The sequence below is a fragment of the Amblyomma maculatum genome, chromosome 8 (genome assembly GCF_055883805.1).
Source record: "Amblyomma maculatum isolate TAMU_Amacu chromosome 8, ASM5588380v1, whole genome shotgun sequence".
In the NCBI taxonomy this organism is placed as follows: Eukaryota; Metazoa; Arthropoda; class Arachnida; order Ixodida; family Ixodidae; genus Amblyomma; species Amblyomma maculatum.
The window spans coordinates 86,064,628-86,080,846 of record NC_139351.1 but is presented as its reverse complement, the minus strand read 5'-3'; the positions used below and the strand labels follow the sequence as shown (position 1 = coordinate 86,080,846).

Here is a 16,219-nt window from a genome sequence, read left to right as displayed (position 1 = left end):
CAATAATTATTCAACTTACATCCATGAGGATGAAGACACTTGAACTGTTGATATCTTTCATTAGGTCCAATTTCAGGTAACAAGCTAGTCATGAAGCCTCCAAAGTAAGCAAGGAGAAATTTTCAAATGGGACATTTTTTTCAAATCTTTCATTACTCCAACACCTTTAGAACATGCACGTCAGAATAACATATAAGAGAATTTCTTCTCCATTACCTATGCATATCAACAAAGCTACAGTGTCAGTTCCAGGACTCATTGACAGCATCATAAAACATAATACACTCAGAATACAAAAAAAGAATGGTGGCACCCCTGTTAACACCCACAGACTCTCAGCAATGACATGCTCAAAAATGGCAATCATTAATAAATATTACATATGTCATTGTTCAAGGTATTTTGTCAAAAAGTAGCTATATGACAAAAATGCATGCCATGATACAATTTAAAAATACATAAGTTCAAGAGCAGACTAGGCTTATCACAGTTTCTAGCACAGGTTAATAGCCATCCTTGTTTTAGGTACTCAACGTGGTTCTAACTGGTTCCTTGTTAATGATCATAAAAAAGTGGTCTTGCCATTATGTTTTTTCTTCTTGTGCATTTTTAAATTGTGAGCCTGTGCAAATACTTTTGGACACAAATCACACTGAAATGGCCTTTCCCCGTTGTGGGACCGTATATGTCTCATTAAAATCCAATTTTCTGTAAACGCCATGGGGCACAGCTGACACTGATATGGTTTGTCACCTGTATGTGTCCGTATGTGACGCAGCAATGTACTGTTTCTTTCAAAGTGCCTTCCACAGTAGTCGCAATGAAATGGGCGCTCGCCCGTGTGGGTGCGAAAGTGCCTTGTTAGGTCACTGTTGAAGTTGAAGCACTTGTTGCAAATGCTGCATTTCAGCAGCAGTGTCTTGCCTGTGGGTTCTGCCAGGTGCGAGCTGGCACTTGTTGGACTCTTTTCATCCAAATACTCTTGTCCGCAAAGAGTGTTATACTTGGAGCCTATGGTAGCTGGGCCTGCATTTAAAAGGCAGAATATTTTAAGAGCAGAGAACCAGCACTATGCAGTTCACATGGTATTTGGTAGAAAACTATGCATGCCAAAGACTGTCATAAATAGCTGTGACAACTAACCCGGAGAAAAACTTTTTTAAATCAAACCGCACAAAACAAAAAACGATGGAGCTGGATCTGACATACTTTTTGTGCTGCTTGCTTGATTTTGCTGCAACAAACCTAAAATTCCAGCCTGAACCAAATTATCTAAATTATGAACTGTGCATGCAGTTGAATGCAGGTTGTCACCCAGTGATGTCCAGGCAATGAAAACGTCAAATCAAAGTTTATATCTACCTAGATTATTTTTATAACTCATGGCTCAAGAAACATTGAACTCTGGGAGATTCATAAAGAAAAAACAAAAAAGCATAACTAAAGCTGACCTAGATAATTTTTAAATCCCTAATGGCCACAAAACAGTGAAAGTACACATGTTGAATATTCAAAGGAAAACTCAATACTGTACCAGCTATGAATGAATTATGATGATATACATTTATTGTAATTTTGTGGAAAGGGTTATCTTATGAAATGATATCCCTTCTAAGGCTGCTGCATAGCTGGTAGCCAATTCGATATTTCCAATTGCTTAAAGTCTGTAGATATACATGTTATGTGAGCAATATCAAATACTGCATATTTTGATGCCATTCATTACATTCCATATTCTGAGCTGTGTGCATATTGCTTGAGCTTTAAGAGGTAATAATTACAAAAAAGAAAAATTTCCAAAAAAACTTAAAGCCCACATATCTCTGACACTGGTTGAGTGCAGTGCCTGAAAGTTCAACACGTTTTGGGTACCACACAATCAGCTTTCTGGGCTGTGAAACCCTGAGAGCGATGTCTAGGTTAGACCTGCAGTCTAAATGGGGAGCCCTGGAGCATCCTTCTTTAGCCCCACCGCAACGCAAAAGTGCTTAAGCTATCTTCATTTGTGCAGAAGGTATCGGTGATCGAAAATGATGCTCCTCCTATTTCCTCAACTCAACCAATGCCGGCGCATAAGAAAAACAGAAAACAAGTCGCAACAGTACCTCAGCATGCCCAGTTCTGCCTGCGTAACTTCGGAGCATCCAATGAGCGGTTGCGCCAAGCAGCCTCACTAACGTCATGGGGAGGTTTCATTCGGCTTCGAGTAGTCGCCAGGAGCCCTTTTTAAAAATTATTTGTAAATTATCAGCTCAATGCAAGGCTTTCAAATTTGACTTGAATACACACAATGACCACCTGTATGGATTTCTTGCATTAAAATTTACCACACGTAGCAGCATTTGAGGAGCCCTTTAAATTCAGCCCATTCGCAGCAAAATGTACTTAAAAAAATGCATGTCTACTTAGCTTTGCAGCTGTTTAGTAATGAAGTTTTGAAAGGGCCTTTTTTTTTTACAAAAGAAACCAAACAAAATATGCACTATAACTGAGACAACAGAACAGTTTCTGAAGCTGGTAGAACGTTTGATTTTTTACCATGACATCAAGGGTCCTGTCCAGAGGGGTTTGCCAAAAGTAAGCGAGTGTAAACTTTCTTGAAGAATTCTGAACTTCCTTGAATTAATGAGAACACCATAGTGAGTATGCATCTATGTCACTGTGGCACCCATTTTATGATACATGAAGAAATTTAAGAGGCTGCAGGCATATCTGAGTAGCTTATCATTATCTGTTTTGGCTTGCACTGCTAAAGCATTGCTCTGCACCACAAAATAACACCCGCATCATCATTTGAATACCTCCTATACTTCACTAAGCACGGCTGTGGATTTAGCTAAACAGGGACTGCCCTTATCTAATCATATCTAACGAGCTTTTTTGAGTGGAATAATTTACCATAGATAACACTTTTGGTCGTTGGAATTAGCTCACTTGCATCTGTAGCACCAGTGGTTAAATCTTATTAGTAGATAACACATTGTCAGGGTTCCCCAAAATATTTAATACCCCACACTTCATAACCTTGCGGCCATGCAGTTTTGTAACTGGCAACTTGCAATGGGTGCCAGCCTACTGGTTTGAGATAATAGCTTGACAAAAGCAAATCAAACCAGATATCTGTACAGGTGTTCCCATTTCATCATGAAAAAGATGCATGACAAATGGTTTTTAGTAATGTTTGCTATATTTTTGAAGCCTGCATGATTTAATTTACATGCTTATTTGTACTATTATGGTGTGAGTAGCCATCCACTGCGAATTATTTTATTAATGTGTAGTGAAGTGCTTACAAACTTCCGACTGACAGTTTCTCCCATATGCACTCTGTCCCATCATTTTCCATAGTAATTAAGGCACTCAACTGCTGAGCCCAAGAACAGGGGATCGAATCCCAGCTATGGTGGCCACTTTTCAATAGAGGCAAAAAGCAAGGCACCCATATGCTGTGTGATGTAAGTGCACGTTAAGAAACACCAAGCAGTCAAAATGTCTAGAGCCCTCCACTACGGTATCCCTCAACCAGTCACTTTGGGACATTTAATACCCCATAAACCAAACTTTCCATGGAGGTTCAAAAGTTATGTTGAATTCAACACACAGCAGATGGCGCCAGCGAGCTTATATGACAGTGCCCATTTTTTTCTGTGCTTTGGCCTAGTAGCATTCCTTCCAGTTTGTACACTTTGAACCAAGAAAGCACTCAAACTACTAATGAGAGCAAATATATAATATTGAGTCTGGGCTGTTATCTTTTAATGTCACAGCACTATAAAACATGCAATAAACAAGCCAGAATCAACAAGGATATTGAACAAAATGGTACCAATCATTTTTACTTTAGTATGTATATTATAAGCTAATATTAAGAACACACCTAAAATTAAAGCCCCTCAGTAAACTAAAAGTAGTGCCAACTTGTGAAGACTGTCACCCACCTCCTCTCCGGCGGTCTCCTTCGGCGTTTGACCCTCCCATTGGCCAAGCACCGACCCTCCTTTCCATCGATGCAAAACGACGCGGCGCTCGCGGCGAACGAGCCGGCCATGACCGGCACCTGCTCTGGAGAGTGTGCGCTAGCTGTGCATCGCGTAGATGGAGCCACGGTCGAAATGTGAGAGGAGGAGTGGAGGCACAGGAGGAGGAGAGAGATGGCGCTACTTTTAGTTTGTTCAGGGGCTTTACCTAAAATAGGTGCACACTGCAAGAAATGTCTTTTCCTACACTCATCCTTCTCGCTGGTTGTAAAAAATGTCAGCAATGCATATACACACATTTTTCATAGCCCAAAGCTCAGTTCTAATGCATAAATGCTATTTTCATTATGATAACAGCAGCTGGTATGATCATGCTCATTATGGCAGAAAGGATCTGAAAAATTGCCATGCCAATGCACTTCACAGCATGTGAACTTGCGCATCTTGGTTATTCTAATAGTAAGAGGCATAAAACCTCACACAACTGTGGTTTCTTTGGTATGTCATTTCTGTAGCATATTTTATTCTGCTTTTAATGCCATTGTGCAGAGCCAACGCTGATGCGGTCTCACACAAGTTCACGCATGTCAAGAGTTGTTTTTGCACAAATGCCATGAGGCATAGCAACAGTGGCATGGCCTTTATGAATTCACACCTGCCTCAAAAGGTCTGTCTTAAGACGTCTGGCACAATAGTTCGAGCAATAAGATGATCACGTCAGTGAATCCAAGTGCCCACCAGTGCTAGGCATAAGAGCAAAGTTCTCACACAATGGTCACTCTTGTAAGAATGCTCATCTTGGTGGGTGCCATCAGTCGACTGGAATTTTCTTCCTGCAGCAGGTGCACTGTTACAGACTCATTCGTGGGTACGAAGATGTCTGTTCAAGTTGGACTTTCTGGCAAAGGGTTTTTTGCAGTGGTCACATTGGTATGGACGCTCACCTGAGTGTGTGCGAAGGTGTGGTGTGAGGTTGCTTTTCCGAATGAAGCATTTTCCACAGATGTCACACTTGTGTGTGTCACACTTTTGAACACGCTCACCTCTGTGAGTGCAGTGATGTTGCTTCAAGGTGGACTTTCGAGCAAAACACTTCCCACAGAGGTCACACTTGTGAGGACGCTTACCCGTGTGGGAGCCAAGGTGTCGAATAAGGCCTTCCTTTCTTGAAAACCTTTCACTGCACTTGTCACACTGGTATGGACGCTCACACGTGTGGATGACAAGGTGTAGCTTCAAGGTGGACTTTCGTTGAAAACTCTTCCCGCAGAAATCACATTTATGTGGACGCTCACCCGTGTGGGAGACAAGGTGTCGTGTAAGTCCTCCCTTATTTGAAAAGCTCTTGCTGCACTGGTCACATTGGTATGGACGCTCACCTGTGTGGGAGCGAAGATGTGCTTTTAGGTGCCTCTTCTGAAAATAACTCTTCTCGCAGAGGTCACATTTGTGTGGACGCTCGCCCATGTGGGAGCCAAGGTGTCGCATAAGGCTTTCTTTTCTTGAAAAGCTCCTCGTGCAGTGGTCACACTTGTACGGACGCTCACCTGTGTGGGTGCGACGGTGTGCTGTCAGGTGCATCTTCTGAACAAAACTCTTCCCACAAACGTTACACTTGTGTGGACGCTCGCCAGTATGGGTGCGAATGTGCTCCATCAGGGTGCTCTTTCTAGTGAAGCACCTTTTGCAAAAGCCACACTGGTGGCTATTGCAACCCACACTTGTATGAGTGTGAAGGTGTGCCATCAGACTGATTTTCAGTGCATAGCTTTTGCCACACAAGTCACACATGTGTGGATATTCACCCATGTGAGAGCGGAGGTGTAGCATAAGGCTTTCCCTTCTTGAAAAGCTTTTTTCACAGTGATCACACTTATGTGGAAGTTCACCCGCATGGGTGCGAAGGTGTAACAGCAGGGTGCCCTTTCGTGGAAAGCTCTTCCTGCAGTAGTTGCAGTGGTAGGGATGGCGGCCAGTGGGGGTGCGAAGATGCACAACCAAGAAGCTTTTCAATGGAAAGTAGGGAGGGTCACTGGTAGCGGTGAGGTGCGGCTCTATGCGGCTTGCTTTTGTGAAGCCCTCACTGCAGTGGCTAGACTGGTACAGCTGCCTAATGGCATTTTTACGTTGGTTTCCATTGGTGGTACAAAGAATTGGCTCAAAGTGCTGCATATGAATGGAGTCATCCTGCAAGTTTTCCTTGAGTGGCACACCATGCTGAAGATCAGCTGTGACCAGGCCTGCATCACAAAAGGCAGGAAATTTTCAATTATATGCAGGTCCATTTGTGTGGCTCATTTGGTCTAATGAGAAACAATTCTAGAAAGCAATACAGCACAATATTCAAGTGAGCTGTCGTCAGGTCACATTCATTGTGAAAAAACAAGACCTCTGCCTTTAAAAAAACTTTCCAGTTCATAAATTTTCCTGCAGATAAAGGATGCTTTAGCTCCTTGAGAATTACAGAGACCAATGGCCAGCTTATTAGGTGCTGGATCTGTCTAGGCAACATGCAATGGAATTAAACTGGAAGCACACTCATCTTCCTTACCCCACATTTGCATTAGAATAATCGAACTGCCCACAGGAAGCATATCTGGATGCTTGAACTAGAAGAAAAATATTGCATACAAAAGTTTTCATGCCAGCATACACAAATGCAATGAAAACCAAAAAATGCAACACTGGCAGCACTGCTTTGAAAAAAAAAAAAATAAAAAAAAAAATAAAGGCAATTTTCAATGAGGCTCATGCCCAGAGCTGCATCCCAAATTCTCTTCATGGGAGCCACACAACCAAGACACATGGTACACTAACAATGCTGCAGCAACCAAAATTGCTCTTTTTTGTTGATGCTATTGGTGTGCCTGCTTTCAGATTTGGAGCAGTAACCCTTTCTTTGACACTGCTTATGTCGTAAACTCAGTTAAAATCCACCCTCATCCCACCGCCGCAGATGCACTTTGGGCGAATGAAGTGAAGAATGACAGCACTGCATAAGGAAATGTTTTAATACCTTTTCAGGTAAACATGTCGGAGCCATGGCAACTTGGATTATGCAATATGTTTAGCTATTATTTTGCTGGGTGCATATTCCAAGCCAAAATGTCTGGCTCTCCCTGCTCATTCCACTCTGTCCCTTGATGAGGCAGCATGATTGTAACTGTATGATATACATCCCAAACCTTCTTGATATCTGAATATTCCACACTGCTGGTAACAATTTGTGCACTTTAACTGTCATATCCTGCACGCCTCCATGCAGCCTACTTGGAACTTCCAGGCATGAAATGGAACCAATGGTAGCACTCCACCACAGGAGCAGGTCATTCAGAAATGTGGCATCAAGAGCAGCTCTCATATCTGCCCTATGGGCTTCAATTGAATTCATTTGCCAAGAGCATCCACAACTGGACCATGTTCAGAATCTAAAGCAGCCCTTCAAGGCCTGCAAGCTGCACTACGCCACAGGTATGGTCTCTGGAAAAACTTGCTAGTCTTCCGTTTCGCGCCTGTGGCATCAAGAGCAGCTCTCATATCTGCCCTATGGGCTTCAATTGAATTCATTTGCCAAGAGCATCCACAACTGGACCATGTTCAGAATCTAAAGCAGCCCTTCAAGGCCTGCAAGCTGCACTACGCCACAGGTATGGTCTCTGGAAAAACTTGCTAGTCTTCCGTTTCGCGCCCGCGGAACGGTTGCTTCCGTAATGCATGCAGTGATGGCGTTGTACGTAGGAGGGATGCAGCCATCCGGTGGGTGTGCGCGCTGGTGAGCACGGGCGCGGACGAGCTGCCGGCTGCCAGCAGCGCACGGCTGAGCTATAGTTTGGTCGCTTTCAACTGTGCGCTTTCTTACACCTCTGTTTTGATTACCAATTTTTGCACACGAATAGTGCTTTAGATTGCCAGAAAAGGTTTTTTTTGGACACTGCTGCTAATTACAAATTAACCACCTAAACGTTCTAAATGTAATGCGACCTTCATTTCAGCTTCTTTTTTTTTTTTTTTTGCTCTCACACACTGCATGGAACTCCGAAAGCCAAGTGCAGGAGCAGTTCTTTTCACATTATCTTCATGGTGTAGACCCAGTGCAAGTGTGATTACAGCGCATATTTGCGAACGCATTAAATTTCTCTCCACTACTTTTTACTATGCATCATTAGGCCAGTTCCAATAATAATCGGTTCACAGGAAGAGAAAGGCACAGTATCTGTCACACTTGCTCTGTGGACACCTGAACTGCACTAGGGGAAGGCAGGAAAGTGGGAGTGAAAGTGGAAAGAGAGAAAGGGGAGCCATAGTGGAGGGCTATGGAGCAATTTCGACCACCTGGGAATCTTTAATGTGTGCTGACATTTGCACAGCACACAGATGCCACTTCGTTTCACCTCCATCGAAACGCAACCGCCGTGGTCGGGTTCGAACCCGAGAACTCCTGCACAGTAGTCGGCACATCTTGAATTTAGGAAACATAACAGTGCAAGGCGTACTACCACAAGACACGAGACCACATGACACAATGCTTGTCACGCGTTCTGTGTATCTTGTGGTTACATGATTTGAGCTGTCACTTTTCTAAATTTACTATGTATCTTTCATGTTATACTATCCACACTATTTATTTTATTTCTTATGACTGCACATGTCCAAGGAATAAATGGCAGTTATACTGCAGCTTGCAAGCGTTCTGCTATATATATATATTGTTTGTTTTAAGGGGTTTAACGTCCCAAAGCAACTCAGGCTATGAGAGACGCCGTAGCGGAGGACTCTGGAAATTCTGACTACCTGCGGTTCTTTAACGTGCACTGGCATCGTACAGCATATGGGGCATCCTGCTTTTTCCCTCCATTGAAAAGAGGCCGACGCGGCCGGAATTCGATCCCGCATCCTCGGACAAAGCAGTCAAGTGCCCTAACGACTGCACCACCATGGCGGGGGAGGGGGGGGGGGGGGGGCTGATTTAAATGATCAATAAGCAGTGAGCATGTGATCAAACAGAAGGTGCTTGGTGGAGCAACAATGAGTGGAAATATGCGAAATATTAGAGTAAATGCTGTTTTGAATTCAAGGTTTGCTTGGCATATTCTATTTGAATACTTCACATTTTAGCATAACACGGAGACAGCGATGTTGAAGAGACGATGGCCCATAACAGAACCTTCATTTCAGAAGCATTCATTTGCCGTATGAACTGCTACAGATCACTGACCGCATTGTCGCATCCACAGCTACATCGTTCAGCCCTTGTCGGGCACGTGGTTTCAGTTCCCATAAGGTGTGCTAGAGATGAAAATGAGAGAAATCTTATAGACAGTGACTGGTTAGCTTTTGCATACTGGAGATTGCAGCGTAGTAGTAACGCGAACAAGACGAGAAGAATGTAAACACAAGCGTTAAGTGTTTGCGTTCTTCTCATGTTGTTCGTGTCGCCACTGCACTTAAATTACCGGTAAGCTAAACCTAGTTGCAGGCCATTGATACTTGCCGTTTGAATGTTGCTAAGCCAGAGGCATTTGAAAGGGCGTTCACGCGGAATGTTACAGAGGAAGGTGCATCCCAAAAGACGCCCAGTGCCGTTGATGTGGCAAGTGACATGTACTTGATGCTAACAAGTGTCTCTATGAAATGGGATCTCCTAAACAGCACCTATAATGCCTAACAAAAACATTCAAAGCCTTCAAATGCCTCCTTCCTTTCTGCAATCTGAAAGTATCACAGCTGGCAGTGAGGATGGCATAAGGAAGGCAAGACGCAGGAAAGAAGCCTTAAAACTGGGCAAACGAAGCAATGGGGCTATGTTCTGAGGAACAACATTGGACGCAACTACAAATTTTCTGAAATATAGGCCTCGAATGAGAATGGTCATGCGGAAGCCTTTGACGAAACTGAGCAGGCAACCTTATGGGAATGTCCGAGTTCATTTTGTGTGGGTAACAAAGTTCCAGAACAACTAAAGGTGCATGCCTTGCCAACTATCCTTTTCCCAAAGTCGTAGGGCATGTTGAAGTCTTTGACTGCACCCCAAAAGCTGTCAGAAAAAAAAAAAACCTGCCACACACATCAATACAGGATATCGACCAATGGGCGACATGACTCATGACCGATACCACGATTCACACTTCAGGAGGCCCACCATGGTCTCCTAGAAAAATGGAAGTTCTATAAACACAGCTACAAAATTAAAACAAAAAAAGACTGGGTGTTCTAAAGGCACAAATAGCTAAACAAGCTGAAGAGCTCTCGCCTAATGCCCAATTAGATCAACTCAAAACCCAGGGGTGGAGGCAGACATTTTGGAAGAGCTCTGGGAGAAGCAATAATGCCATTCTGGACCAGAATTTGAGCGATAATTTTCCGCATAGTAATTATATTTTCTGACGTGTTTCAAAGGTCAAATGCCTTTTATAATTGCAATTTTTTATTTCTGAAATACAAAAAACCGCCAATTTCATTCCCTTTTATTCAACGTTTAATGTTTTGCCAACAACGAACGCACCTCTGACAGAACACACTGCCAAAACGTGAGCAGATGTTTAAAATAACACAGATGACCTGAGCAACAATTCAGAAAAGGCGTGCAGAAAACAGAAAGCTTGCTAGTACCCTTCATAACTGAACACCAAGTTTGAGGAAAAACAGCCCATTTCAGTCAGATAAATTCTAACATGTAGTTTAACACCTACTCATCATCATCAGCTGGACTATACCCACTGCAGGGCAAAGGCCTCTCCACATTACTCCAATTAACGCAGTCCTGTACTAGCTGCAATCACTCGACTGCTGCCCATAAACTTCCTGTCACACCCTGCTAAGCTTTCCTTCCCTTGGAATCTGTTACCTTTAGCAACCATCGGCCTACTACTAACACCTACTACTGTACTCCTTAAGATTCTACTGTACTCGTTATTTCGAGTTTTTGTGTGTTTTTTCATCATTTCATTAATGCAAGACGCTCTCTAAAGGCCTCTCAGATACCGATGGCCATTCGCGAATCTCTGTTGAGTCAAAGCCATTTCCAGTCACCAGTGAATTCGATGGCCATCGAATTTACTGGTGACTGGAAATGGCGTTGCGGCATCGGATGAGTTCAATTTAAATTTATAAATTGATCCAATGGTGATTGGAACTGCCTATGTGACCCTTGAGCAAACACAGGTAATACTGATCTTTTTAAATTTTATTTTGCACAGTCTTGCATTAGAGCTAAGTAAATATAATCGTGTATTTTAGCAGGTGTTAAATAAATAAATGATGATAATAAAAAACACAGCTCAATGGTTGACCTACCACAAGTGAGACAAGCTTTGCAAAAAATTATGTGTTATGAAGATACAAATGTCTCCAGCTTTTCTGTCTTCTTATCTCCGTGAGTCCCTGTGCTCAAAGGGAGCCACGCTTCAATTATCGCAATAATTTATTTCCATTAACCTCTGCAGAAGAACAGGAAGGATTGGCACAATAGTCTACCTGCCAACCTCACGTCCTACTTGGACGCTGTGCGAATGCAAACAAAGATGCATTTGTGACGCAAAGCGACAATCAGATTGAACTGAGCTTCAGTCATCAAGTGTGATGTTGGGCACTACACTCACTGTCGCCGATGGAGAAAGTTTCATGACAATCGCCGACGACTGTGGTCAAACCAAAACTAAAACGTCCCCTTTTCCCACAAATAAAGGCTTTCCGTCTGAATAGTCACCGAAATGTTCTGGAGGATTCTCCGTATGGCAAGAGGCAAATTTCATTATTTTGAAATTTCAGTTTTACGGAGTAAACTGGACTTAACCACCTTTGTTATACCAAGGATTAATAGTAGTAGACCAAGTGGCCAAGTGACGGTTCATGTCCGAAAGTGCAAACAAGGGCATATGTGGCAAGTGGAGCGCCCCCATAGCAACTGTCATTCCATGCGAAACGTCCCAGGCCCCAAAAGCGATCATCCCCAATTGTCTTGAAAAAGATAGGGGTAATCGTCGAACGTGCGAATACTGTCTTGCCAAATTATTTTTGCGAAAAAAAAAAAAAAAAAAAAATTCTCACGTAAGCACCTTTCAAAGTTTTCGCGAAGACGCAGAAGTTGCTGGCATTTACACATTTCTAAATTAGGTGCGAATGCAGATAAAATACAAAATTATATTTTATATTATCGCAGATGGGTTGCCCTTTCATTTACCTTAATTAGTGCCCCATATAGGCATTTTCTGCATTTTCTTGGTTCAATAAAGAAGCAAAAAAATTGTGTGTATTCAGCATTTTTATCATACACGTCATTCATGGTTTAACAGCAATATATGTTTTCACCGTTCACCTGTCGGTAGAGTTCATGCCAAAAATAATTTAGGCTTTCTTTAAACAGTACGTTTTAGGAAAATCAGTCCCAAAGTTAATGCGAGATAGCTCATTAAACACATACACTTCTAAACCTGCAATCCACCACTTTTAGTTTGAGAAAATTTTTCTTACGCGAGAGACATAATTCTGAAGTTCACAACCAGTGTCACTGGTCAGCAGTTCTGAACTGTGTGTCACTGCATAACATTCGTGTGGCACCGACCTTTTCTTGGGATGCATGTTTATTTTAGCTCTTTTCCAAGCCAATGTTTTCTCAATCAGTTGATGCCAGCAAAAATCTATCTCGAATGACGCCCCATTTTTGGCCTCGGTGTGGTCAGGAATACAAAAGAAAGCATCGATGTGACGCCTGCTATATGAAAATTAGTCAAATTTGTAGCAGCAGAAGAATCATGTGGTCATTTATTTTCTCCTGTCTCACTGCGGAGCGAAAAAATGATGGCTCGAACAGCCCACGAACACATATAGAAGGAGGGTAAACCAATAAACAGGAACTTTCTCTGTATTCGTCTTCTCTACCTTTTGTTTTCTCATCCCCTCATCTGTTCAACATTTGAATTTTTCATTTCAGATTAGGGCAACCTGTATGCTCATGCCTGTTTCTTTACTTGAATAACGTAAGAGCTTGATGTTGGATATTGGACAGGAGGAGAGCCCCGGCAAAGCAAAGTAAAGAGAGTTTATGCATGCAATGACGGATGGGTAGCATTTTTCTTTTTTAACAAGCATACTGAAAGACATGGGTGCTACTGACTGCCCGAATTTCTTCACCTCACACACTGAAGTGTGCTTTGAATGTGTCATTTGTGGGACAGTGGAGACTACAGTCAACACTCTATTACTGATACGTGATCGCAAAATGTTTCTCCATGTTTACGGCTTGAAAAAACGGGAACTTTACTGTGAATGCTTTCTAGTCCAGTTCATCTACATTTATCATCCATTCTCGCCTCCATTCTGGACACATTTAGTGGAACGATTTCCATTTTAGCTTCCATCCTGGACCGTCACTCAGGATTTCCACATGAAAACTAGACGCAATGAAAGCATGCATGGAACGAAAATTGTATGATCTTACTTGGTTTTGTTATAGCTAGGTCTAAACGATCTGTCATTACGCCATTTCATGCGTGCAAGAAAAAAAGTACAGAAGTGAGTATGCTCACCTTCTCTATCACTCGGATGCTGTGTCAGCTGGACAGCATCCTCTGCACTCTCGGGTGCTGCAGTCTGCGTGCTTTGAGACACCATCTTGGTAGTGCACTGCAATGTCTTTGACACCAACTCGAGGACACACATTGTGGACCTGGTGGCGTTAGGCACATCGCACTGTGTGGCGGCATCCTCTCCTGCACAGGAAAAATTTCCATTGTCATGAGGGAACGATATAAGGGAGAACGAGGAACGCGAGCTCAGAACAGGAAGGACTTTGCATACAACATTACAATAAATGCTACCAGGTGACAGCACCGTGAGCGAAGCATGGCTTGCACGTTTATATACTCTATATCCTCATCACAGTTCACAACAATCACATCCACTGCACACGGCAGCTATCAATGATAACTGCACACAAGCTTCAAAGATCTACGAGAAACGTGTTTCTTCAGGAAACGATTAAAACGCACCGAGTGCACCTCTATTGAAGACTGCAACGAAAAATATGGAGGACACTTAAGCCCTGATTTTAAAGGCACAACGCTGCCCCTAGCACACCCTCGTTAGCTTATGTGCAATCTGCTAATTCCTTAATCACTAATCTTTTAATATGTGCCTCTATTATCTGACACATACTCATTAGCACCCAGTCAGAAGTATGTGAAAGGTGAGATACAAATGTAAAGCTCCACTTTCAAGCCATGCAGGTGTGCCGGCACACGTGTCTGACGTGGGATGCACAAGAGGGTGAGATGAGACACCTCAAAGGAGCAACTTGATTGGCAGATCAACCTGTCAGCTCAGCCCTATCATGTGGTCTGGTGAAGCGATACAATCTGCTCAACAATCTGTACCCAACAATGCTTAACACAATGAGCAAGACGTGGCATGCACCAGCTGAAGACATTTTGACATCACAATTACCAAATTTCCAAGTACAAATTGTGATCTACTGCAAAATCCTGAATATAATAAGAAGCTTTTTCCACATTAATTAACACAAAATTTCAACCTCTCACTATATGCACATCAAAACGATTTTTATCCAGAATTCAGAGTTCTCATTTCGCTACTGTTCAGCGCTATCATCGACATGCATAGAAGATGAGGAGCTACCGAGCGGTAGCATCAGTTGCCTTTTTTTTTATTATTATTCAGCCATTTTGGCCACACTGACTCATGGAAACCTAGACAAAAGATGCCTTTCCAATAATGCTGGAAGAATTATTGAAAGAAAAGCTACACTCGCCGAGGCCGTTTAAAATTGTGCAGAATAGCAGTGGTTCAGCATTGTCAAGAAGATCGTTCATGGCTGTTTGAAGCACAAGGAAGCCCTATTTGCATACAGTGGACTGCAAAAAATTTTCGGGGCAAAAAAAAAAGCTTTTCCCGAAACTGAATGAGGCGACTGCCTTCGTGCAAGAATGTGGTGCATAGGTGACTGTGAACATCGAGCTGTTACAAGCCAAGGGAGATAAATTGCCATGAGAAAGTAATTTTGAACAGCAAAAAAATATCAGCCCTCTCCACAGCGCAAACTAACCGCGGAAGATGCCAGAGGTTGGTGCAACACTCTCCTTAATCTGCATAAACTAAATATTACCTTTCCAGATCAATATGAAGGTGTCTCATCTTGGTGCAGCATGACCCCCCTACCCCCCCCCCCCCCCTTTCCTACACACACCACGTCACTTAGGGATGCTCTGGCATTTTGGAAAATAAATGTTTTCAACAAAACAAACTAAAACAAGCAAACATTGAGCGGCGTCACATTTTACGTGTCTTGTCTACCTCCTAGAAACTTCTTGAAAGCTATGAACTGCTTGTGGCCATCCAACAGCATGTACTAACACCACAGAAAAATGTCATTTTGAGCAATGCTCGATCAGCAATGCTGATCAGACAGCTGTGTACGCTGAGATAACGCTGGCACAAACAGCAGACCAGATGCTGCATCGTAGGATACATTTCTGCAGACATGCGAAAAAATTGAAAAAATAAATGACATTCATACGGCACATGTGCAAGAGCATTTCATTTTGCAGCATGCTGCATGTATTATTGCCTATGTAAAGAAATGACAAAGAGAGTAATGCTTGTTTCTAACTCATTTATTCCGAGTCTCAGTTTTTTTCTCTTAGATGATTCAGACCTCATGATATGTCCTGCAACCGTCTATATTTCTCTCAGGTGAAGGTTTCAAGCTCTACGGGATTATCATCATAGCCTTGTGGTAAAAGAAGTGGACACTCCCGTAGCGCCTCTCAGAGGTATGCTGGGAATTTTTAGAGGGGAAGAGGCTTCAAATGTGGTAGCGAGGGTCCCGTGTGCTCAACTCCCATCTCATCCTTCCAGAAAAAAGGATCTGCTCGAGTTGGCCGCTCCTTCCAACCCAGCCTTCCCATGTAATTTCGTGATGTCACAAAACACACCGAAGCACCAATGCATCTCCAACCTATCAGTGCAAGGCCATGTCACCTGCCAAACACCACCTTGCATATGAACATGCTTGCAACATTTAAAGGCTGCTGGGCTTCAAACGTGCGGCGCAGGAGTCTGGGTGTCTGTCACCTGCCAAGTATGACACGCCAACGGCATACTCATGATTTTTCAAGCTTGTGAGGCTTCAAATGAGGAACACCAATTCCGACGGACAAATATTTTTGTCATGAAGGTATAATGCCCTCACAACTAAAATGCCACAATGAGGATGAACAGCCGTTCGA

At 42.9% G+C, this 16,219-nt stretch overlaps 1 protein-coding gene across 1 annotated transcript in view; it reads right to left on the bottom strand.

The window, feature by feature from the left end:
• LOC146181698 (uncharacterized) overlaps positions 1–16,219 on the bottom strand; it is a 74,774-nt gene that overhangs the window by 42,356 nt on the left and 16,199 nt on the right. Inside the window, exons 6-8 of the mRNA XM_084575833.1 lie at positions 13,502–13,684; positions 4,839–6,217; positions 572–1,069 (exon numbers count right to left, since the gene is read on the bottom strand). Coding sequence (XP_084431959.1) covers positions 572–1,069; positions 4,839–6,217; positions 13,502–13,684 — 2,060 coding nt within the window. The remainder of the gene's footprint in view (positions 1–571; positions 1,070–4,838; positions 6,218–13,501; positions 13,685–16,219) is intronic.